The sequence below is a fragment of the Macrobrachium nipponense genome, chromosome 39 (genome assembly GCF_015104395.2).
Source record: "Macrobrachium nipponense isolate FS-2020 chromosome 39, ASM1510439v2, whole genome shotgun sequence".
Lineage (NCBI taxonomy): Eukaryota > Metazoa > Arthropoda > Malacostraca > Decapoda > Palaemonidae > Macrobrachium > Macrobrachium nipponense.
Genome location: NC_061099.1, coordinates 58193788 through 58219878, shown reverse-complemented (window position 1 = coordinate 58219878; position 26091 = coordinate 58193788). Strand labels below are relative to the sequence as shown.

Below are 26091 nucleotides of genomic sequence, written 5' to 3'. Positions count from 1 at the left end.
GGTTTAATCAAATTAGCAAAAAAATAAAAAATAAATAAAAAATAAAAGAAGAAAGTATGGATGACGAAGTACATGACCTATAGATCTTTAACTAGAGAATGAGACTCATTTTCTGAGATTTAGTGTGAAAACGCTCTTGTAACTCTTATGTTATTAACACAGACCACAAAAATTGTAGTGAGAGAGAGAGAGAGAGAGAGAGAGAGAGAATTTTACTATTGGAACTCCACACCTAACACGTCTGAATTCAAGTAGGCAAAAGGCGCCACACAAAGCCCAGGTCTGACCCTGTGCACAGAAGGATAACGTGATAAGATCATGAAATTGCCATTTTAATACTTCGTTGAAAAAAGGATAAATATTGCAGGTCTCTAAGGAAGGATTTGAAAATTATCAATACTATGCTACCTCAAGTTCATAATATCGGCCGAATATCTGCAGAACGCCCGCGGGGCACTCTCACCCATCCATCTATCTATATGTGTATATGATGGGCGTCCGCAGAAAAAATGCAGGGAGGAGGGGCAATAATATGGAGATCGCTGTGGGAGAGGGGTCTAAGGGAGGGGGGTATCCCCCTTCTCTTTTTAGAAAGAAAAAATGTTTCCCAAAGTGCTTAGATGCAAAATGGCGACACTTTTTTTTTTCTTCTTATTAACATCTCACCTGTGGAGAATTTTGATGATTTTTTATTTTTTTATTTTTCGAAAAATTATTTAACAATTAACATTTGTGACAAAGTGAACAGCCAGAACACAGAGAAAATGAACAGGGTTATTGACAAGTTTGGAAGAGATCCCCGACGACTCCAGTTCCTAAAGAGAAACTTTAATATTAGAGAAAACTGAAAGAACAGGTGAGAACAGTTCATGGTATCTTATTCATTTTGCATTTTCCACGCAATTTTTTATGTATTTCCCGAAATTCCACATGGGAATATATATATATATATATATATATATATATATATATATATATATATATATATATTCCCCCGTGGAATTTCTGGAAAATACATATATATATATATATATATATATATATATATATATATATATATATATATATATATATATCTTGTTATATAACTATATATATATATATATATATATATATATATATATATATATATATATATATATATATAAAGTTATATAACAAGATATATACATATAATATATATATATATATATATATTTATGAAACAAGTTATATAACAAGATATATATATATATATATATATAATATATATATATATATATATATATATATATTATGAAAGACGTACAATTAATTACATTGGTATTTAGTAAAATATATATATATATATATATTATATATTTTTTTTTTACTAAATACCAATGTAATTAATTGTACGTCTTTCATAACATCGTTATAAAAAAAATTTACTAAATCACTCATATTATTACTACACATTCAAAATGAACCTATTTTCTATGGTTAATATCTGTGATGATCTTCCGTGCTTTTCTGCCTAAATATTTCATTTACTCGGTACCTTAAATTCGAACAATTAGCGCCACATGAAAGAGAAAAGGCTGAATCGGCAACAAGACGACTGCCCAGTCTTAACAGTAAGTGTCTTGACTTCTTATTCTGAAGATACTCCAAGATCCTTTATACAGTTCCTCGTTGGACTAGTGGGTTACGTGCTTGCCTACCGATTCGGCAGTCCGAAGTTCGCTCCCCGCTCTGCCAACGCGGAACCAGAGGAATTTATTTCTGGTGATTAGAAATTCATTTCTTGATATAATGTGTTCCGATTCCACAATAAGCTGTAGGTCCCCTAAGAAAATATCTAATTCTTCGGGTGGGTGGTCTGGTTAAATAATACTTAACTCTAAATAATAATTACAATTCTTCTTTCTCTTACTTCTCTTTCTTAGAAAGTCAAGCCCAGATATAACTGAACTTGGTAGGAGGATGTTTCCACACCAAATCCCTTTGACTGGAGGGTGTTATAGTTCGACAGATCTAAACTGATAGATTGTTTTCGTCTTTGGGTAAAAACCCTGTTGCCACATTTACCAGTATCCAGTTTTAAATACCTTACTTTATAACACATGAATCAATAAATCGGTAGTTTAAAGATTTTAGCATGTTTTGCTGGACTTAAGCGTTCACATATTGTGATTATAATTTTATTTGTAAATAAAATGAGAAATCGCATTTATAAACGTGACAGAGTTTCAAAAAACGTTGCCACTTTTCCAAGTGGGCCAAGACTATTAAACCATGAAGTTTAAAGGAATTATCTCTTCAGCTACCCTTTGTATAAGCCCTACCGCCCGGTCTAGCTGAGAACTCTAGCGCCAAAAAGAATGAACTCTTGCTTTAACAATAGTCAGTAGGAAAATTAATTTATTCCTACAGAAACCACGCTGTGAAACGGGCAAATGCAGTTAAGCATTCCGAAAACTTGCAAACAGGCGATGCTGCAAAGGATAGCTGTTATTAAAGTAAGAACATCTGACGACGAAGTTTCTTCGTAATGTACATTTTGTATAGAATCATATTATTACAATTCCTGCAATAATTAATGTAAATAATTTTTTCTCCCAATGATGAGTTTATGTGCAACAACCTTATAAAAAGTAAAAATTGTTACACGCATTAGACCGTGAGTGAAAAAGGAAATGAAATTTAAGTAAATCATAACTTGATGAATTAGAATGAGGGGGAAACCTAAAATGAAGAGCAATGAAATCCAAGGATAGTACGGCAGACGGAAATACATAAGACATACATACTGAATGGCAATTACCGATTTTTATTACTTTTAATGAAAAATATCATCATATAAAATATGTAATATAATAAGCAAAATTTAAGGGTATAAGTCATAACAAATATAAAATTACATAGTCTCAAAAGTAATAAACAAATAAATAGGGATCGAGTTTACGGATTAGGATTTATACGGTCAGTTTCATTAGGTACTGTCCCAAATATTGCCTCCCTGGGAGATGGCTGAGGACTTAAGAAGGGGACGATTTAAAGTTTAAGAGAGAACTGGCAACAGGGTTTTTCTCAAGGAAGTAAACAATCTATCAGTTTAGATCTGTCGGACTATAGTGACAAATCCATGGTTGCAACTTTGTTTTGTTCACTGTTCTATAGTAGTATGTTCTCAAAAATTCCTGCGATATATCCGAGTCTGTTGATCCAATGTTAACTGTCCATTACTCTGCTAGAGAAGTCTATCGATGTCCACGTTTGTTTTTACATTATTCAAGAACTTTTTGCTCATTATCTTCTAAAGATCTGTTGTAAAACATGATCAGCTTCACTGCCCATTTTAATAAGCACACAGACTATTGTGAAATTATCTCCACCACATTAGTTGGAGGTTAATGTGTATTTTTATGGGTTTGTTTCGCGCATATAAACTCTTGTGAGGAATCTACCATAGCTTGATTGGCGCCGTAAAGAGTTTAGCAAGTGACTAAGAACATTAGAATGAAACATTAACAATGCATTAAAAGATCAGAAATATTTTTAAGCATGTAAAGTTCAGACTAGAAGGAGAACTGAAGATTTAGTGAATTCCCACATTATACTACGAAAGAACTGAATATATAATCAAATGTCAAATTATACTGCCAGTTATAGATTTCGATTTAATGGTTTAATTAATATTCCCCGAACTCGTAATTTTATCATTTTTATTGACTATATAATTTTTTCCTACAACGGTAAAAAATTATTTGAGCCAATAGGTAATGTTTTATTTTGGACAACTGACGCAAGTTTCAATGTTTTTTTGCTTTAAAAGTCAAGACAATTACAAACTTTTTAAAAATAATAACCGTTTTCCTGCGAAGCTGGTGTATAAGAAATTATATCAACTACTGGGCAAACATTTCATCACTAAACCAAAAGCTGTAACTGTCCCAAAAATGAAGTTTTATGCGTGCTTTCCATTTACCCCTGACCTCAAATTTCACAAAAAGCTCACAGAAATAATTCAGGAACATTTTTATACTACTGACGTTAAATTAATTCCAAAGAACTCCGCCATCGGTTCACTCTTTATATCTAAAGAGTGATTATCACCTTATATGTCCTCTGGTGTTATTTATAAATACACTTGCCCTGAAGGTCAAACAGGACCTATGTGGGATCCACCAGCAGACTCCTTAAGGTGCGTATCGATGCTCATCGTGGCGTAAGCTTCCGTACTGGCAGCAGAATTACAAAGCCGTAACATTCCAATATTAGAAACCACTCCAAAATCTGTGGAACACATATCGATAATAAAGACTTCTGCATTTTAGGCCACACCACCAGCCATGAAGACCTCGTTATTCTGGAATCACTTTTTATTAAACAACTTGTTCCGTCGCTAAATACACACACGTCCTCCTCCCCTCTGTATTTGTCGTGACTTGTATTGTTTATTTACGTTTACGCTGAGTTTAACGCTGTCACTCCTCTAGGTCGGTCCTTAATCTTGTGTTCTGTAACTCTGTTCACTGCTACTTCAATTTTTGCTTACTGTACGTTCTGTTATTTTTAATTATAATGTATGTCCTTTTAAAATTTAATTCCTTTAATTTTAATGGTTATATTTCGTACATTTTATAAGCATAATTTTTATTGTAATAATAAAAATAGGCAATATAAATTAAGCACTTTATACATTATTGCACCTCAATCATTTTTCACATCTCACCTACTAAGATCTTCATACATCAGGCATCGATACCTTTTCATAATGGTCTTCAGTACTATTCACATATCTCAGCTTGCAATGCCCTTCAGGTTTTGTTTGTTGCATCTTCACAGTTTTTGCACTGAACTTCAGTATTTATGCATTACACTTCGATCTTCTTCGCATCTCAGTTTTCTTTCGAATTTCACTTCAGCCATTTCTGCATCAGTTCTTTCCACATGACATCTCAACTACCTCATTACGTTGTGCATTACGCCCCAGGTTACACAGACTCTCTATTCAACTGAAAAATTACACATTTGTTCTTTTTAAATGACATCTCAGTTATTTCATGACACCTCAGTATTTACAGCACGACACGTCTGCACTTTTCATATTAAATCTTTGTCATACCATTGCACCCTTTCAAGACCAATATAGATGCAAATGTCGCATACTAAATCATCCCTCGAAACAAAAATGACACCCATGATTTGAATGCCAGCTCTGTCTGATAGCTTTCCATCTGAATGGTGAGAGATAATTAATGGAATAATTAAAAGATATAACAAATAAAAGATTCATGAAGAAAGGAATATCTTTGGAATATCAGCCCTTTTCAGTCTTAAAAAAATACATACACATATAAGAGAGAGAGAGAGAGAGAGAGAGAGAGAGAGAGAGAGAGAGAGAGAGAGAGAGAGAGAGAGAGAGAGAGAGAGAGACACTATGCCGTTTTATGGAATATGACAAACTTTCAAAGTTAAATCAAATCGATTACAGCCATAGCACTGTTATACCGTCCCACCGTTGTTAAATAATATAGGCTTGTGCCATAAAACATAGTTTTTTTCGAGAATTAATTCAATATGACTGATATAAAACCAGGCCAAATAATCGTCGCGACAACAAAATTTTAATGTTTTATGTATTCATACAACAGCATGGAAATGATTTAGAAACAAGGTTACACATCCCAGCGCAAATGTCAAATCATTTTCTTTATTACACAGAATTTTTGCATATTCGTTTTAATCACAGGCGAAATGTGCCCATGTTCAGTCAAACGGTTTATTTATGTTCGCTGTATTTAGCAAAGGGCACATATACACAACGCACATTTCAGCTAATGGCCGTATCTCTCTAGAGCGGGATATTAAGAGTGGCACGCGTCACTCTGGGTTTGGATTTTGAAAAAGTGAAAACTTTTCTGCTTTCCATACAAGCGTTGGTTTCTAGAACCCAAGTCAGACTTAGATTATCCTCTCACACTGGGCTTGAACTCAGGGGCCCATCCGTGGTCTGCCTTGCAAACAGCAAGTTCTATCTTGATATATTTTTTTTTTCCTATTTTGTATGAATCACTCGACGATATAAACGGGTGCAGTGCTGTATTCTGCCAGTGATAAAATGAATTGGAATTTCATGAATTCATTTCATGTTTGTCATTGATATGGCATCGCAATTAGTGTGTGACATTAATTAACCAAATGGAATTTCTCCACGAATCTTTAAAGACATCTACAATTTCTTATCATTCATCCTATTTCCCTGCTTGCAATCTGTCGTTCCAAAAACAGAGAGGTTATGTACAAAAAGTTGAGCATATCTTAGTTGAATCAGACCACTGAACTATTAAAAGGTTTTCTAGGGCTGGCCCGAAAGATTAGATATTTTTACGTGGCTAGGAACCAATTGGTTACCTAACAACGGGACCTACAGCTTATTGTGGGATCTGAACCACAATATACCGAGAAATTAATTTCTAATCATCAGAAGCAAATTCCTCTGATTCCACGGTGGCAGAGCGGAGAATCGAACTCGGGTACGCCGAATCGGTAGGTGAGCACGTAAACCACTCGTCCAACGAGAAACTGTTAGAGGTTATGCACAAAACTAGATTTAATATGAAATTCAGTAACCCCAAGGGAAAAAAAAGCAATTTGGACCAACACACGAGTGCCAGCGATGAGAGAAACACGAACAACAACAAACCGATCATATTTTGCGAGTGTCAGTTCACTTAAGGGCAACTGGTGTTCATCATTCATTCTGATCAAAGACTGGTGCTCTGGGCGAAGGGAAAAAATATCCCTTCAGCCCCCGCCATGCCCCAATAAAAATGGTCTCCGCGCTTGGCACAGGAGAAGGGAATTGAGGGGACATGCAGGGTAGAGGGGAGTTTCTTCTGAAAGACTATCCAGGGCTAACTTTGATCTGCATACGAAAAATCTCTATTTTTCGCTCTTACGTCACCATTTCCGAGACTGCAAGGTTATATACCTATATACATACATATACCTTTATACATACATATACATATACATATATATATATATATATATATATATTATATATATATATATATATATAAATATATATTATATATATAATAGTTTTATATATATATAATTTATTTTATATAAATGTATATATATATATATATATATATATTATATATATATATATATATAGACTTTGGCCGTAACTTTTTACATTCCACGTAATTCCTTGGCACCTGTGAAGCTTTACAGAAATCTGCTGTAAAAAATTATTTGCAGAGAGAAACAGATAATGATATATATATCATATATATATATATATATATATATATATATATATATATATTATATATCATATAATATATATATATATATAGTCTTTGTATATATCCCATATATATGTGTATATATATATATATATATATATATATATATATATATATATAGACTTTGTCGTAACTTTTTACATTCACGTAATTCCTCGGCAGCCTTGTGAAGCTTTACAGAAATCTGCTGTAATTAAAAAATGCAGAGAGAAACAGATAATCAATCTTCGTGTAAACATAGTGAAGTGCTATATAAGTTACTTGAGAAGTTTCCCAACATACCCAGCAGTAAACTGTAAACAAATAGGAATCTGGTAAAATATATACTAAGCAATCACTTTATCACTTTATATCAGATATCTGTAATTATAGCAATGAAAATACCTGTTTTTTTTTTTTTTTTAACTTGTGGCCGTTTCCTTTAAAATGGCGGGCTCCATAGCAAATACTCACGATAGTCGCCGACACAACCAGACGTTAAATGAATCGCAGATGAAGCCCCTGCATAGTAAACTTCCACAAGATCAGTCGTTTCATAAACCTACCCGGAAGGCAAGCACGAACTCTCGCACTTTCATGATAGTCAGTTCCTCCCTACCCATACCTTTTTCATGCCATTTTTTCAAACCTTTCTGGGTCTTCCTCAACTGCTTCCTCCTAATACTTCATAATCATATACATTTTTCATCAGCCTATCATCAACAATCTTCCTAAAACATCTCCAAATACACTGAGGTAGCGTTTTACCTACACTTATTATTTTTTATTACTAATCAGTTCCTTTTAGCAAAGCACATAGTATGCAGACCGTTTATTTCAACAGTTTCAGTTTTTCTTTAATTTACATTGAACATCCAAGCTTCACTTGGATGAAGGACATTTGGCTCAACAGTTCCTTTATACAAGCTTTCTCGGCTTTCATAGACAGTTCAAGTGTACTTGCAATGTTCTACTCATATTTTACATCTTACTCCTAGCTTAGCCTAGTACATACGGGACTCACCTCTTCTGGATGAGGTGTTTTTAAGAGAGACAAGTCATCAGACTGTCATCGTTATTACTTCAAACGGGAATGTTCACCATCAAAATACATTCATCCTAAATATGTTGTTGGCACAGACGGACAAGCAAACAGACACAAACACAAACAAAACATCACCACATCGTTGGGGAAGGTAATATAGTGACGAAAGGAATAATAAAAAATAATAATACTGAAACCTCAAGATACTTACGAGAACGTAGTATTTGGATCGACACCTGGAGACGCCCTCGGCAGGTGAAGGATTTCTTCAGGTAACCCAGATTGGGACACCCAGATTTGCTCCAGGGGCGTCTGTTCTGAATCTCCATTGTCTAGGGACATCTGGGATAGTATCTGCACACAAGAGGAAGGTGGAGGTGAGATGTCAACGACAAATATTAATAATAATAATATAATAATAATAATAATAATAATAATAATAAAGTAAAGGCCTCGAGACTTAAGAACAGGAAATGATGGAGTTGACAAAATAACGACTGGTTAAAAATAAAAAAAAACATATAAGAAGAAAAAAATGCACGACAAATGGCGCCAACAAATGACTGATAATACTCAAGATAATATAAGGAAATGAACAGGATAGCAGAAATAGAACAGAGCACAAATACGATTACTCTGTCACGCGGAGGATTTCATTTTACTATTTGCATTTTTCATAATCTCCTTATTTTATAAGAGAGCATTAAATACCTGTGTAGGATGCTTTCACATTTTAGAAAATCTTTCTCTTTCGTTATTTGAGTTAACTGTTGTACCTTAAATAGCATCCTTGCATCAGTGTACATTTATATTATACTCTCTCTCTCTCTCTCTCTCAGCATTCCCTTCCCTTCTGTAACACACTAACTAAACTCTATTTCCTTTCTTTGTCTAATGGGGAAAAATCCCTGCATTGGCCGTGTCCCTGGGGACCTTCCCCTACCCTATGCATTCAAATGAATGCATGACAACATACAAAACTATTTCCTTCCCTTCCTGGTCATTTTCACCTTTAATATTATCAAAGGTAGAGAATGACTTTCCCACTGTTTCAGATCATTCGAGAGGAAAGCTGTAGTGGAATTTATCCGGACAAATTGCCTTGCTCCTGTACCACCATGTCTCCTGTCACCCTTCGACCAATGTCCGGTGCATCATAGTAGATGTGTGCCATTTCTTCAGGGTCACTCTTCTCATATTCAGTAAGAGAATTCATGATAGCACTTACATGACATTTTCCTTCTTTTTCATTCTCTTGGGCATTCAGGAACCTGATCACTTAATTAATTTTTCGTTATTTTTCTATAGTATGAAGTCGTAACGTTCTTTTTCCTTCACGACGATTTTCCCTTTAGTTCTTATTCCATCTTGAACTCGGAATATGTTCCATCTCACTTTATCTCTGAGCTTGGAAACCAATGACTCAATCCATTCATTTGCCATTCCTAAATTCTCCCGTACTTCAGTTTTCATTAAACGAAATTAATCTTTCTTCTTCTTTAGTTTATTAATCAATCTTATTCATATTCTTAAGATACGCTCTTCTAATAAAGTTCCAATATTACTTATAAAAAGCAAAAACAGTATCCGACGTTTTACCACTGTAAATAACAGCCTAATTACAGTATTGAAACTGAAAACCGTATACACACCACACCGGTTCCTCACTTTTTTTTTTTTTTTTTCTTCTTTTTTTTTAATGAGATGCATCCAAAAGCTTTTTCAGTTTTTGCTTTTTGTTCTGAAATAATTCTGACTTTCTTGTTCGAAGCTCTATTTCATTTCAACTATACAGTCCTATCACCCTCTCTCTCCCCCACCCCTCTCTCTTTGTCCACTTACAAATAGAAACATTTCGTACCTAAAATAGGAGACTTGTAGAAATACTTTCACATATTCGACACTCCCTCTCTCTCTCTCTCTCTCTCTCTCTCTCTCTCTCTCTCTCTCTCTCTCTCAGCTCTGGATTCCCTTCTGTAACACACAACTAATCTCTATTTCCTTTCTTTGTTTCAAGGGATTTTAAAATGGCTGCTTGGGCTGTGTCCCGGAGGTCCTTCCCCTACCCTATGCATTCAAATGAAAGCAGGACAACAAGCAAAAGTATTTCCTTCCCTTCCTGCTCATTTTCACCCTTAACATCATCAAAGGTTGCGAATTACTTTCCTACTGTTTCATATCATTCGATAGGAAAGTTGCTTTGGAATCTATCCAGACTAATTTCCTTGTGTGGAGTATCAATTTGTCTTCTGTCCCCTCAGAGCGTGGTCTGATGCTTTTAATATATATCTGGGCAGATTATTCAATGTTCCATTACTTTTTTCATGCGCGTGTTTCTCCAAGATTTCTCTCTCCCATTCCCGTTTGAATTCAGAAATTGAATCATTTTCTTTGACTTCACCTAAATCCTGTGAAATATGAAGTTTCATGTCGTTACTCCTTTATATTCTCTATATTTTTCTCCCTTGAACTCCAATTCTAATTTCGGCGAGCCGAAGATCCTGTCTCACTTCGTCTCTAAACCGAATCTATTTCGGTATTTAATTTATCAGTATTATAGAAAATGTTTCCATTCTGTAGATTCCGTCGTTATACATGATTTGAATTTAAATGAAAAAACATATGTTGGATTTGATTTTTTCCATGACAGATAAAAAGTTGAATTGCTATTTCCCCATTAAAATTCTGAGCTCTCTCTCTCTCTCTCTCTCTCTCTCTCTCTCTCTCTCTCTCTCTCTCTCTCTCTCCCTGTGCCTCTCATACTTGCTCCTTTTTTCTTTGTCGAAGTCCTTTAAATTCGAGTTCTTTGCTCGAATATCTTTATTATCCCTATATTATATGTTCTTTATTCTCCCTCTCTCCTTCGATTAATAGTACTGACAAGAGTCAATTATCCATCTTGACTTTTTCTATTCTCTCTCTCGCACTTGCACACACACACACACACACACACACGAATACACACATACACTTAAGTATTCACCGAACCGGCTGCTTATCCAATGTCTTCCATTGTTTTGGCTGTATGGGCCAGGGCATTGCACTCTTTCTTCTTATAATACATGTAAAGTGTGCATTTAACTCTATCCTTTTTAAAGTTGGCGAGTAACTTGAATTACCTTCGCGTCTTTGCCCTATTCCTATCGCAGCTTCCTCTATTCTGTCTATTTCTTTCTGCCCAAGATTAATGGGATCGGAATCGAAAGGAATGGACGTAGTCCGAGGCCTGAAGTAGAAAATGGTTCATTGCGAAGATTCGAAATCCTAATGATTTTCTTCAGTAAAGCGTGAAAATGAAAGTAAGTGGGTTGAGAGAGAGAGAGAGAGAGAGCTGGGGCATACTGCTGCAACCTTAGAAACATGATGGTAATGAAATAAAGAATCAAATCGCGATCTGAAACACTCAAAGCCATTTGAAATATAGCCCCACTCTATCTTTCCTGTATTTATAACCTTCCACTTTTTAAGAGGCGGCGCAGAAGTTCCCTTTGACCTCAACTAAATCAGGTTTCATATCCGCCTGTCAGATCGAAAATAAATAAATGAATAAATTAATTAATTAATTAAATAAATAAATAAATAAATAAATAAATAGATAAATAAATAGGGAGGTTTGGAGCTTTAATAATATCGCCTCTCGTATATATGCAGCCTTTAATCTACCAAATCCTTTTCTAGTACATCCCCTATGTAAGTGATTAAATTTCTTTTAAACATTTGAAACTGCAGTCTTAATTATTATGATGAGATGAAGTCTTCAGCAATCATATTCATCCACATATAATAAAACTTTTACTTCTATGCGATTAGCGAAAGTAAAACGAGGTGTAATCTACAAGTAATCCTGTAAATCCGCATTCATGAATAAAACCAGACTCGTACCCAAATTAAATCTCGTAATCCTATATTCGTAGAATACTAACATTCAGGATTATTTCACAAGATATAGGATTACTACACTGCATGAGAGCTAACACCATATTCAGAGGAAACATTTTGTTGTTGTTTACATGGATGGATGAAGGGTCACCAGCATACAAAGGATCAGCTGTGATTGCTTTCATATTCGCCCGGTTAATTGCTTAAGAGACCTCTGATGGCACAAATGACCAAGAATACGTTAATCATATATTTTGTCTCTATGCTAATCAATGTTAATCATCATCACTTTCATTACTGCCATTACTACTTTTATTCCTACTGCTGATAATGACACTTTTATCTCCATTTTTATTACTGCAGGTTTTTTTTTTCTTTAAATAATCCTTCATGAACTTTCAAGAGGCAGAAATTCTTCTTTTTTTACTCATCTAACTGAAACAACAGCCTGTACAAACACCACACTTGAACGGTACCTTAGCATGAGTGAAGTCATTTCCCGCTTGCATACTGTAGGAGGCCCAGTGGGTGCCAGCCAGAGCGACGCGACTGCCAGGCTGGGAGGTGATTGTCAGGACCAGGTTTTCGAGCTGTGCGTCGGGTGTCAGGGACACGTGGAGACCCTTTCGGGTGAGAGCATCCACAGGGAAGGTCAGAGCGTCGGCCACAAGGTCCTCGTCACGGCCTGCTGCGTACACCACCACCGTCGCCACGCCGGCTAACTCCGCCGTCAGGGGCAGCGCGAACGTTTTCAGAGACGCCTGCGGGAAAGGAAAAAGGAAATCTTTCTTTTATCGGCTGAAAGGAGAATCGCCAACCGTTAAGCTGACGAGCAGGGGACGCTTCTCAATTCAAGATGTGGATTTCTTTGTCTACCCTTGACTTCCTTCACTCGTGTCTCAGTGTATGGACTGGAATACAGGATTGGAATACAGGATGAAATATATTAAATGTATTAACTCTGAGACTGTTTTTACCTTTATTACAAAGATATAAATTGCAGACACACATCACACTGATTTTGAATATAAACATTAACACAATAAAATATATAGTAAAATACACACAAAATAAAATACGTGCTCTTTCAATTACAAAAAAACAAGGATTCAGTGAAATGGAAACTATGAAGTATACCCGAAAGCATTAACTATTTTTTTACACTTTAATTTCTCCTAGTAACTTGTATCCTTGCTGGAGAATTGCTGGGTTCAAAAAAAGGGATTTACTTCAATTTAAAATTATAACTAATCAGATAATGTTATCGAATGGAAACATATTTTTAACGACAGGGAAAAGTAATTACTGTACGACACTGGGAGGGGACGAAAATAAAAGTATTATATCAATGAAATTAAATGAATAATTAATCTCTTTGACAATATGTACTGAAAGTGACTGCATTTGATTTATCTATAATTATTAACCAGCGATAGCAGAATCCGTTGAGGAAGAAGAAGTCGTAGAACGATTGTACAGAAACAGCAAAAACGTTGGAAAAACAAAATTTAATGAAACCTCTCCCCATGACTTGCATCTGAGATGAGAAAGAATGACTTCGTAATGATATTCAGTGAAGAGTCACACACTTCAAATCCTAGAAATCGTTAGACACAGACATCTCAGACGAACACACAACCTACGCATCGAGTGCTGAGGCGAGAGAGAGAGAAAAAAAGGTCAGTGACCGAGTCAGTGATGAAATTCTACTATTCTTTTTGAAAAGAAGAAGAAGAAGTCTTCGTCGTGTTCGCGGGCTGAGAATACCCGGAACGAAAAGTTCCGATGATACAACCCGAGTGTATGACGGTAAAGCCTTTTGTGATAATATAAAAACGGGAATGAGGACACCGTGCTCCCCCCTTATACTGCATAGCAGTTACTAGCTTTTATTCCTCACTTCGGTTCCCTTCTATAGGCTAGGTACTCGTCTCTTCTTCCTTCTTCCTCTTTTAACTTACAGGTTGGTGAAAATAAGAGAAAAATTGCCGTGTGCGAGAATGGTCTCAGATATTTCAAGGGGCTGCGAAAAGACAAATGATCTCAGCCGTGTAGTGAAAACCGCACCCAGTATCGTCAATCAGGCTGGAAAAAGGTTTATTTTTCAAGTCGTTAAAAAACGAAAAATCTAATTATCAATGGTAATTTCCATTTGACCTTTGACTTTTCAGACAGCGGTTGGAGCCAATGGATGAAATATATGAAGGATTGACTGCACAAATATAACCCAGGTATCAAAATCAATTAATAAAATGGGCCGGGATCACAATACTATCATAAAATAGTGCAAGTGGGCCATGTGGTGTTAACTTAATCTCAAATGCCCCTATAAAATTTGTTATTAATTACCCTTATTTAAAATGTACAGTGATCAAACATATTTATCTTCCAACGTAATAACCCGACGCACATAAAATAAGCCTTTGATATTCATTCCCATATGACGTCATTCTCTTCATAAGTTCGGATTACACTTTATCCAACAAGTATAGAAAAGTTTAAATTACTATCCCGCTAGACTCATATTCAATTACGTGGCATATTATACAGTATGTATATGTATGCGTGCATGTATATAAATATAAATAAATATATATATATATATATATATATATATATATATATATATATATATATATATATGCATGTGTGTTTGGTGTGAGGCTGTTGTTGGTGTCAGTATTCTCTGCGGGTATAAGAAGCGGCTTTGAAGCTTTGACAGTTGTTCATTTGACAATGGAGACTCCAAATGTAATTCCGTAGCTGAGAAGATAAATGCGCTGTTGGTTAACTCATTTTTTGTTCTCCTTGAAACCAATCCCCCCTTCCGAGGAAAATGCCTCTTAGTGAAAAAAGGTCATCTATTCGGTCAAAAAAACTGGACTGATAGCATTCGACACAATAAAGGTAAATTATAGTACTAGATGTTCAGGGTCCATAAAATAACTACCCCAACGAGGACATTCATTTCGACTAATGGAATAGATTGGCCGAGCATCGATAAGTGAAGCCATTTGGAAGAAGGAAAAACATCCGCTGAAACTGAGTTTTTCTCAAGGATTAAACCCACCAGAAACAGAACAGAGTGATGGTCTTTGCTCTTGCTTATAACAGTAACATAGTACTTAAAAAATGATTGACTGACCTCATAATCATTGAAGGGTTTATATGAAAACAGGAAATTATTTTGGGAGAAAATAAATGCGCACAGAAAGAAAACACGAAGGGACACCAATAAGGGTTATTACAAAATATATCTATGTTATGAGAGAGAGAGAGAGAGAGAGAGAGAGAGAGAGAGAGAGAGAGAGAATGCCAAGCCAAAAACGCATATACTCTAAAAGTGTACGCTATATAGGTAGATCCGCCTGGCCTAACACACGAACAACTAAAAGCAAAACAACAGTGAAAATTAAATTTTATCCAAACAGAATAAAAAAAAAAAAAAAAAAAAAGGTGACGGATGTGGTCGGAGCCAAGATCAAAACAGGAAGAAAAATGATCGAAAAGGAATTCACCTCCTCTGCTCAGACATTTCCCATGACAATTTTCCAAGAGGTTGGAAATTTCCGGCCCGACTTTAAGGGTTCGTCTTTGGCCACAAGAGGGAGCTGAAGAATTATTCAGATGCTCAGCTTGCAGCATCGCTCTCCTCTCTCTCTCTCTTTCTCGCCTTTTATACATGTACAGTATATAATATATATATATATATATATATATATATATATATATATATATATATATATATAGATATATATATATATATATATATATATATATACATATGTATATATATATATGTATATATAAACAATATATATATATATATATATATATATATATATATATATATATGTATATATGTATATATATATATTATATATATATATATATATATATATATATATATGTATATATGAATATATATATATATATATATATATATATATATATATGTTATATACATATATATACACACACACATATATATATATATATATATATATATATATATATATATACCTACATATATATATATATATATATATATATATATATATAGATATATATATATATATATATATTTATAACTTTAGAAAGATAATGCAAATGTATAGTATGAATACTTTGCATAAAAATATAAGTTGTTGTAAGTTGATTATACTCTCATGGATACCTGAATATCATGAATCAGACGCAACGATAACTGGTAAGTTGCCAGGCCACGATGGCATAACCTACAGAATCATTGGGCACTGGTACAGTGAGATCAGTTGGGAATGGATACCAACATACCTGAGGTCAAGAAAAAGTGGGTATCCACATTTAGCAGTTTTGCAGATATTATTACATAAATACTTGAACAAGTTGAAAGGAGAAGCATTCATTTACCATCTAAATAATCACTTTTAAAGTTTGCGTCAGAACTTGACTCATAATTAAGTTGGTGAGGCCTTGCATTTTCCTCCTTCCTTTTAAACAAAATGCTTCCATCGTTAAGGCATTAAATTTTATGTAATCATAAATATTGAATACAATTTGGTATCGATTTGAATTTCTTTGGATAAATGATTTACGGTTCCATTCACTTTGATTTGATTTTTAACAAGAATATGTGGGTATATTATAATCTGGACTTCATTTTAAAGCTCTATTTGGCATCAAGTTTTGAAAATGACGGCGCCATCAGATCGAACACTTTCCGACAGTGGTTGAAGATCTCAGGGTAAATGCTCCAATTTTTTCAAGGAGAGTAAACAAAAAATTATATATATATATATATATATATATATATATATATATATATATATATATATATATATACATGCATATATATATATATATATGTATATATATATATATATATATATATATATATATATATATATATGTATAATATATATTATATATATATATATATATATATATATATATATATATATATATATATATATGATATATATAATATATATGTGTGTGTGTGTGTGTGTGTGTGTGTGTGTCTGTGTCTGTCTACTGCTTTGTACTGCTTAATAAACCTGAAATCCTGAGTGACCCTGAAAGAGATCAAGAGACTGAGGGGAAGAACGACGTCTACTACCTTGAAATATTACCATCTTCAGCTCTTTCGTTTTTTAGGAAAGAAACGTTCCAGAACTCACGTTCATCATTATACCTAACGTGTAATCTAAATACCAACAAAAGAGAATATCTTAACGAATTATTCCACCCTGATGGGGTAAGGATTACCGTGTCGAAGCCCCCCCCCCCCTTTTGAAGTAATGATTACTTAGAGAGAGAGAGAGAGAGAGAGAGAGAGAGAGAGCAAATCTCCGCCATCATCAACAACGGCCTGAATTTGGGCATCAGGACACTTTTATGGGACACAAATCCCCGCACAGTGGCATTAGAGTCTCATTTGCCATGCAACTTCCAGGTGATATAGATGACAGAACCTTCCCCCTCCCTCCCCAAACCCTCCTCTTCAAGCCCTAACATCTTTTTAACGAATTCCTCGTGTTTCCATGGTTTTTAATATAAACGCAAAAAGCTAAAATTAATTGCAAACAGGACCTATCTACTGATAAGAATAATGACAACAACACTTATCATTATTATTACTATTGTTATTATCAATATTATTATATAATATTATTATTATATCATAGGAGGGGTGGGCGGTGTCAAATTCGGTGCTTATTCATTATTGGAAGGCTGAGGGCATCCTTTTTGGCCTAAACTGTCTCTCGTGCGTCGATGGTTGGAGATGGTATTATTATGTTACTAATATTATTATTGTTAATATTACCAGTTGAGGTATGACTAAAGATATCACATAGTTACTGTCATCATTATTATCATTATACTCCAATCTTAGAAGCAGACAACCTACGATACATACAAAGTAACTTTCCCCGTCGTAACTAATGCATATCTGAACAATAATTGTCATAATGCGCAATTGTAACGAAACGAACCGTACGGGAATAAAATATTATGACACATAAGATAAAGCTCCGTGAAGTCTGTACTAGAATTTACATGAAAAATGTTGAATATGACCAAGGGGACCAAAATATAGTAGTCTCTCTCTCTCTCTCTCTTCTCTCTCTCTCTCTCTCTCTCAGAGAAGTACTTACATCCTATGGGAGACTACCCTTATCTGAAACCTTCTTAACTTCATAATATTAAACTTTTTGTGTTCTTGAATTTTAGTTCAATTAGGGTAAAGCTTCATCAATAGGATCTTAATATTACTGAAGGATTATGCCAAACTCACACATTGGCGATTCAAAACTGCGCCCCATTACGATGCAATTACGACCAAGTCGCAAAAAATCGCCATGAATCGTAAACGTGCCGCAAAACTTGGCGATATGCGCCAAGTGATGGCAGATGCACAACACAACCCAACACATACATAGTTGAGTCGCAACAACTATCATTTATTGCTATGTCACTGCGCAACATGCGCCATCCATTACAATGTTTGCCATGAATTGCCATGGTGATGTGGCAGGGCTGCGTAGTGCACTGCATAGGTTGCAACATAGCAATGCTCCCTTGCACACGTTGCCGAGCATAAAAGGCAGCAGCCCACACGATAGGTTCAGTCTTTCACGAGCGACCTCATCGTGACCTCAGGTGCTCTCCTCGCTGTGCCCTTTGTTGAAGTGTATAACTCAGTCAGGATGCAACATGATAACTCAGTCAGGATGTGACATATGCTTGTAAAGCAAATGAAGGATGAAGACGATGAAGATTGTGCCCTAAAAGGACTAATCTCTTCAGGATGCTCCTCCCTCCTCTGTAGCAGTTGTACAGTGCTAGGGCTCTTTGTCCTCTGCTTCTGCTGAGAGGGCCCCCGTGCCAACTTTGGAACTCAGGAGGACACCAAAGTCATATCCGAGGATAATGTACAGGGCGACGACGGGTATGTGTCTTGGGATCTTTTCTCGTGTCTGCATTATAAGTAGTGACAGACCCAGCAACATCTCCATGTGACGTAACTACAACGCAATTGAACCGCCATACATTGCTATGTCTTTATGCACTGCTCCTTCCTGTTGCAACCGCCAAATGTGGGCGTGACCTTAGTCATCGGCGACATGCACATACGACTAAGAATGTACATAATCTCATCACGACTTACATAATGCTGTTGCTATGGTTAATTGCATATGAAGCCATGGTATCCTAATCAAATGACAATTGTTCTTTTTTGGGGGGTCCAAGGTCTGCGACTGATGGCGATGACCACCAAAACCAACCATTACCGTGCAGTCTTGAATAGCCATTATGTAGTCGGGCAATAGAGTACACAAGACAGGCTGGTGCCTTGGAATGTTCGGCGAAGAAAGTTAGTCTTTCACTTAACTGAGAATTACCAAATGTTTTTTTGCTTTTTTTCAACATATAACTCGTTTCTTTTAAAAGGTCGGCTCCACAGAGGAGAGAAGACAAAAACCACTGCCACATTCATACTCAAAGTGCTGTGTCATGGGTAGGAGACCTCCGCAGCACTAGGAGATTCACATACCAATGTTCAGCAGCAGTCACTGTATACATTATACGATTCACTTCTATCTTGCACACATTTCTTACCTCCTGGATGTTGAGACCCGCCTTTCCATTATCTATTTCACTCCAGCTATTCATTCTCTATGGTCTTCCTCTCATCATCTCTCTAAACATTTTCAAATGTTACACTCTTTTCGCAAACCTCATCTTCCATTCTTTCCTTATGAGTAAACCATCTCTAATACTCAGACCCATCAACATTAACCCTTTTACCATTACTTCTTTGTAACACTACATTTTCTCTCTTTCAATTACTTTTAACAATAAATACTAGCTATCAAGTTAATCTCTAAGTTTCATATTTTTTTTAAAAACATTCCCATTCACCATCCATACTTCACTTCAATAGTGGAGAGATGGTTCAAAAGCCTCTTCACACTCTAATAATGGCTTTCATAGACGCCGCGCACTTCCTTTCAATATTTGTTCACACATACGGCTATGTAATTTTCCCGTAACTTATTTGTGACCCCCCTCTTCTTTCTGCTTTTGGACAAGCCTCCTAAATAACTATTTCATACAGTTAATGGTCCAAACTCCTCCCTCTCATATATTGAGAAATTATCAAAGAGTCTAATGATGAATGATCTTAATTTGCATAATAGGGGTATTATTAATATAAATGGAAAGTATATATATATTTTTTTTTTGCAATTTTCGCGGGCTTTTATGCCGTAAACTGCCATAATTATCAGTAAGGAGAAGTGACCGTTCATTCGCGTCTTAGTGATATCGTTGTTAGGATGGACTTCAAAAAGGTTTTTGTAGTATATTTGGGTGCACGAGAGAGATAGGGGGACTCACAAGCTCTTTCCGTTTTCGAAGGATCCCAGGTGCTGTAACATAATCATGAATTTGTTAAAATTGACATTGAATAAGAAAAGTGCAAAAAATTGCTAGTGTTGTAAATTAGCCCCCGACTGTGCAGGTTCCTTGTCCCTGGATCGGGTGGACTGTGATAATCTGGCCTGAAGGGCGATTATGAGCAAATATTTAGGTGAAGGTCCAGCAAGATCAGGTTGGGTTTTACAATTTTATTGCAAAATTAAACTATGTAAATTTAACGAAATACATGAACTGAAAGGCGGACTCGCGCCAAAGGACAACTTACAAAAGGATATCAACTTTAAAACAAGTGACCACGAGGTCTCAATTGCACGCAAGGACAATGAATTAAAGTTTCAAAATACCCTGGTAAATCCCATGACATCAGTCTCTAAAAGTGTCACTCACAAAAAAACCTTATTGGTGCAATATTTTGCCTTTCGATTTCTTCAATCTCGGCTTTCACATGAACTAGAATATTTCATGTTCAAAATCGCATTCACCACTTAATTCTATGGAGGGGTAGTTATTAAATCGCATTTCAAAGTGTAACAAAGGCAATTATCCATATGTTTCGCTCCGATGCGTTTGTGTGACATCACAGATTATGGTCGGTATTTTTATACACGGACCTGCGCATTGGGCCACCCGTTGTATTTCTTTATCCAGGAAAATACGGTCAGTCAACAGACATTTCGCGTTAATGTACCAAAAATTTGATTAGAATTTTTAAATAAAAAAATTTTGTCGATAAGTTTCTCAATCATATCCAGGTTATGATACCTAATTAAGTCTTCACAATGGTTTTGAGCATCGGTAAATAAAACTTGGTGAGAATAACACAAATGAACTGATCAAACACAATTTATAACATCACAATTATGTGGTTCTACTACAACCTAAGTCGAACACAGTATATACATAAATTAGAAATTAAGTAAATAAAAGTAAATGAAACTTATCCTAAAAGAATAAAAAGTGCTCCAAAATGAAATCTTGTAGATCTGTCTACACTGCGAAGCTTTGGCACCATAGAAGCGAATATCATGCTTCATATTTACAGTTCTTAAATAAAATTCAGTTTTTATTTAAGAGTGAAATAGGAAATCGATGAGTTATAAAATAACCGTGAGAAATTAAGTGTTCGAAGAGCAATTAAGTATAAGAATCACTTACGTGTACGGCAGAATAAATGACGATAAATAAACAGAAACAGTGAAATAGAGAGAAAACATAAACAGTAAAAGGGCATGAGAGAAACAAAGGGTAGATCAGTATTAGCATGTATACTATTAAGGTATCGGGCTAAACGTGTAAAGCATACACATGTGGGTGCATAATTACATTTTTTGAATACACACGCACACACACAGCCTTACAAACACACACACACACCCACAACCCACACACACACACACACACACATATATATATATATATATCATACAGACATATATATATATATATATATATATATATATTATATATATATATATATATATATATATATATATATCAACTTTGGTTGAAATGGGCACTGGGTGGACAATTCCTCTAGCACCATTTCGTAAGCATACGATTAGCAAAGTGCATAAGGTGCGCCCTTGCTGGAGCTTCTCGTGGGTTGGTTCCATTCTTGCCAATAAAGGTGAAAGCTTCCTCGTTTACTTCCCACTCGAAAAATAATCTCACAGCGGTAGCGTGTTTGAGAAATGTTTGCATGAACTGAGAATTTAGGTTATGGTATATATATATATATATATATATATATATATAGTATATATATATATATATATATATATATATATATATATATATATATATACCACTGTGAGATTATTTTTCGAGTGGGAAGTAAACGAGGAAGTTTTCACCTTTATTGGCAAGACTGGAACCAACCCACGAGAGGCTACAGCAAGGGCGCACTTATGCACTTTGCTAATGCGTAATGCTTACGAAATGGTGATAGAATGGGTAGAGGGGGGCGGGTGTTGGGTAGCTTCAGGTCCTTATCAAGTCTTCTGAGAGGAATTGTCCATCCAGTGCCCATTTCACCCAAAGTTACAAGCCACCACAGTCAACTAACTCTACTATCTAATTTGGTGTTTACATGAAGTTCTGTCACTGTATCTGCTTCGGCCTGGATTCGAAACTGGGCCTTTTGTTTATAAAAAGTGATACACAGATTCTTCAAAGGATGGGCTGGAAATGTATATATGTATGTGCATCTAGACATATGTATATATAATATACATACATACATACACACATACAAACACACGCGCGCGCGCACACACACACACACACTACTACATATATATATATATATATATATATATATTTATACTATATATTTTTTTCTATTTATTTATCCTTTTATATATGTATCTTTAGAGCCAGAGAGAATTATTCATGCATAAAAGGATAAAACAAATCACACAAGCAGATCAGGCATTTCGATATTGAAGGCGTGCCTTTGATCTTGTCTCAGAAAAGGTGATATAGAGGAAATACCTGTTGATATGTAAAATGATCAAAAGAATGCTCATACAACATTGTTTGTATGCGTAAGTATTTTTTGTAAAAGATAAAAACTCCTCCAATTGAAGAAGCTTGTAAAGTTAATGAGAAACTTCTGTAATGTCTTCGACCTTCAAGAACCTTTATTTGTAAAAAAGATAAAATAAAAAAAATGAAGTATAACATGACTTTGCAAGGCTATTAGCAAACTCTGCGATTCTGAAAACATCGTAAGTAATGCATCGTCCAAACGGACAAAAAACGCAAAACGCGCCAGCAAAATAAATCCAAGTTGAAAATGAACACAAATCTCCCTCGTGGATGAAATGCTTTTAAGGCAAAGAAAAAAAAGAGAATGTCAAAACTGCGCTTCTTTTGAAATATAAACCTATGACATACAATAACACCAACACCATCGAATTTACAACAGCAGTTTTGTTATTCATGATCGCTGTTGCTTTTGCAGCAGCGGCACCGACTGAGTACAAAGTGCAGTCTTAATGTGAATAATTCACGAAAGGTATTACGGGATCCGACATGAAAAGCGCCTGCACAGAACGCTACGCATTACAGAGAGGGATGAGTTTAATACAGAACTATAAAGCAAGAAACCATGCACTGGATATGTATGTATGTATGTATATTATACACGCACACACACACACACACACACATATATATATATATATATATATATATATATATATATATATATATGTATATGTATCTGAATCACGAAAATTTGGAACGTGATGAAAACATAAATTAAAGTTCACTTGATAAGTTTACAACACAATCACGACATACAGTATTAGTCCAATCACTGCTATCAATAAGATTTTGAAGTTTTCTGTCGAGTTTCCTTTTTAGCGCATCTGTAGTTCTAATAAAAAATGCAGCAAGGAAAGCAACAACATAATATATAAAATTCCACGTTTGTACTGCCCCTCGTTTTATATTGGTCAATTTAGAAAGGATTTAGAAGTAAGAATTAAACAGCATAAATATTATGTCAAAACTGGGTAAACTTCTAATGCAATATTCATTCATTTCAGTGAAAATAACCTTTGGATGAATTGGATTGGCAGTTCAGTAATTGCATAATCAAAAGATGTCTTGTCAAGAAATCCTTTAGAATCCACCATTATACAACTTACTTCCAAATGTAATTTTAATGTCAGTTCTGGCCTTCATTATTTAGATCCTTGTTTAATTAACATGTTATGTTTAAGAATGACCTTAAAAATACAATCACAGACTTAAATACAAATCAGTTGCCTTATAGATATTTTCTTTGTATATGAATGTTTAATATATATTTTTTGTGAATATGTTTGCCTTGCAAAAAAGGTTTTATTGTTTATAAAGAAAAAAAAAAAAATTTGTGTATGTGGTCAGTTTCCGCCCTGAATAATGCTTTAAATATCTCGTCATTGTTTCTGAGCAGTTGGACTTAATCATTTTGTAAACCTTTTAAATTGTACCGCCATTTTTTTTTTTTTTGAAGGGAGGTTACTAATTCCCCCGGTGTGTTGGATTCTAGGTACTTATTTCCCTTTACAATCCATATCTGTCATTTATACGACCCTTCCTTGTATATTCATTTTCTTATGTATGCCAGTCAGCTAAGTAAAGGATGTCGAGTAGAAAGATCTCGCAACATTCCATTGTTTCACTTTCCTTCGTGGCTTTTACAGCTATTTATATTTACAATAATTCTAAGATATAAAGGTATATATTATTTGTAACGATGAGCGGGAGATGACGCCGAAATTGTATAAAATTTCATAACTTACTGCAAACACGAGATGAATGGAAAGTGATTTGTTCAGTAAGACACATAACAGGATAGATAGAAATGATAAAAATTTGATATCGGGGATCTAACGACAGAACTTGCACAAGAGGCTGTGCGGTGGTTTTAAATAAGCACGGATGGTGCACAGACGTAGTTTGGTAGGAGGGTTTGCGAGACTTTATGTTGCAAGGGAGACTTGTGTCCAAAAGTGTGAAGATGGCAGGCTGATTGGTTTGGTGTTAAGTAGGTTTTAGATCTGCTTGGGTTATATGAAAGCGGTTGGTCAGATCTTGTTGGGTCATATGAAAGCGGTTGGTCAATGTTACCATGGGTGATGTGGGGAGAAACGATGGAACGATGGAGAGATCAGCAAATGTTACAGCAATTTTGTAGGGGCAAGAGAAAGGGTCGTCGAAAGGATGTGGGTGTGTTATGCCTGGAGATAATTCTGCTTTGACCAGTGATGGTGTGAGCAACACTAGAATGATTGTGAAATTATATGTATAATGAGAGAAATGGAAGTGATTTTGGTCAAATGTAACGTCATGAGAAGCAGAAAGATGGAGTGACGAATATTATTGTGAATAGCAGGTATTCTGAAACGTCATCATGGATGAAAGAGGAAATACTTCTCAATCTGTGAGCCGATAATAAATTGTAAGAACGTCATGAAAAGCAAACCTGTGCAAAAATCCTTTGAACAAAATGTTGGTACCAATGCTGAAAAGAGGATCGGGAAAGGCTTTGCATACACAGGCATACACAAAATGAAGTTCATCTGCAGAGATCAGAGTTCAACACGTCACGTTAACTGAACGGGTAAGATGACTGAGTGCAGGTATTCCACAAGAGGTAGTGACGGTTAACAATAGTCCCTGTTTTGAGTTATCTGTAAAGCGAATGATTGATAAAAATTATTTTAAGAATAAAAAACTTTTCAAGTTTGTATGAATAAAGAATACAATGAAAAATAGAATAAGTGTCTTACCTCCATGTTCTCATGACCGGCTTCAATCACCATGCCTTTGCTGAGTAGGATGTAGCGGAATTTCGACAAATAGAAATTACTTCGCACGTGAAGAATGACGTATTCCCCAACCTGGAACAGAAAGGAACACGTTTTTGTTTACAGTTACATAATTTTTAGTTACATAATATATCGCAATGGTGTTTAAAAGTTA

At 35.1% G+C, this 26091-nt stretch overlaps 1 protein-coding gene across 5 annotated transcripts in view; it reads right to left on the bottom strand.

Annotated features, from left to right (window-relative positions):
* Positions 1-26091, bottom strand: part of LOC135210364 (CD109 antigen-like) — a 1440954-nt gene that overhangs the window by 196216 nt on the left and 1218647 nt on the right. For all 5 annotated transcript variants that reach the window (XM_064243260.1, XM_064243264.1, XM_064243262.1 and 2 more), the window contains 3 exons: positions 25899-26009; positions 12663-12947; positions 8519-8661 (listed from right to left, as the gene is read on the bottom strand). In XM_064243260.1, coding sequence (XP_064099330.1) covers positions 8519-8661; positions 12663-12947; positions 25899-26009 — 539 coding nt within the window. The remainder of the gene's footprint in view (positions 1-8518; positions 8662-12662; positions 12948-25898; positions 26010-26091) is intronic.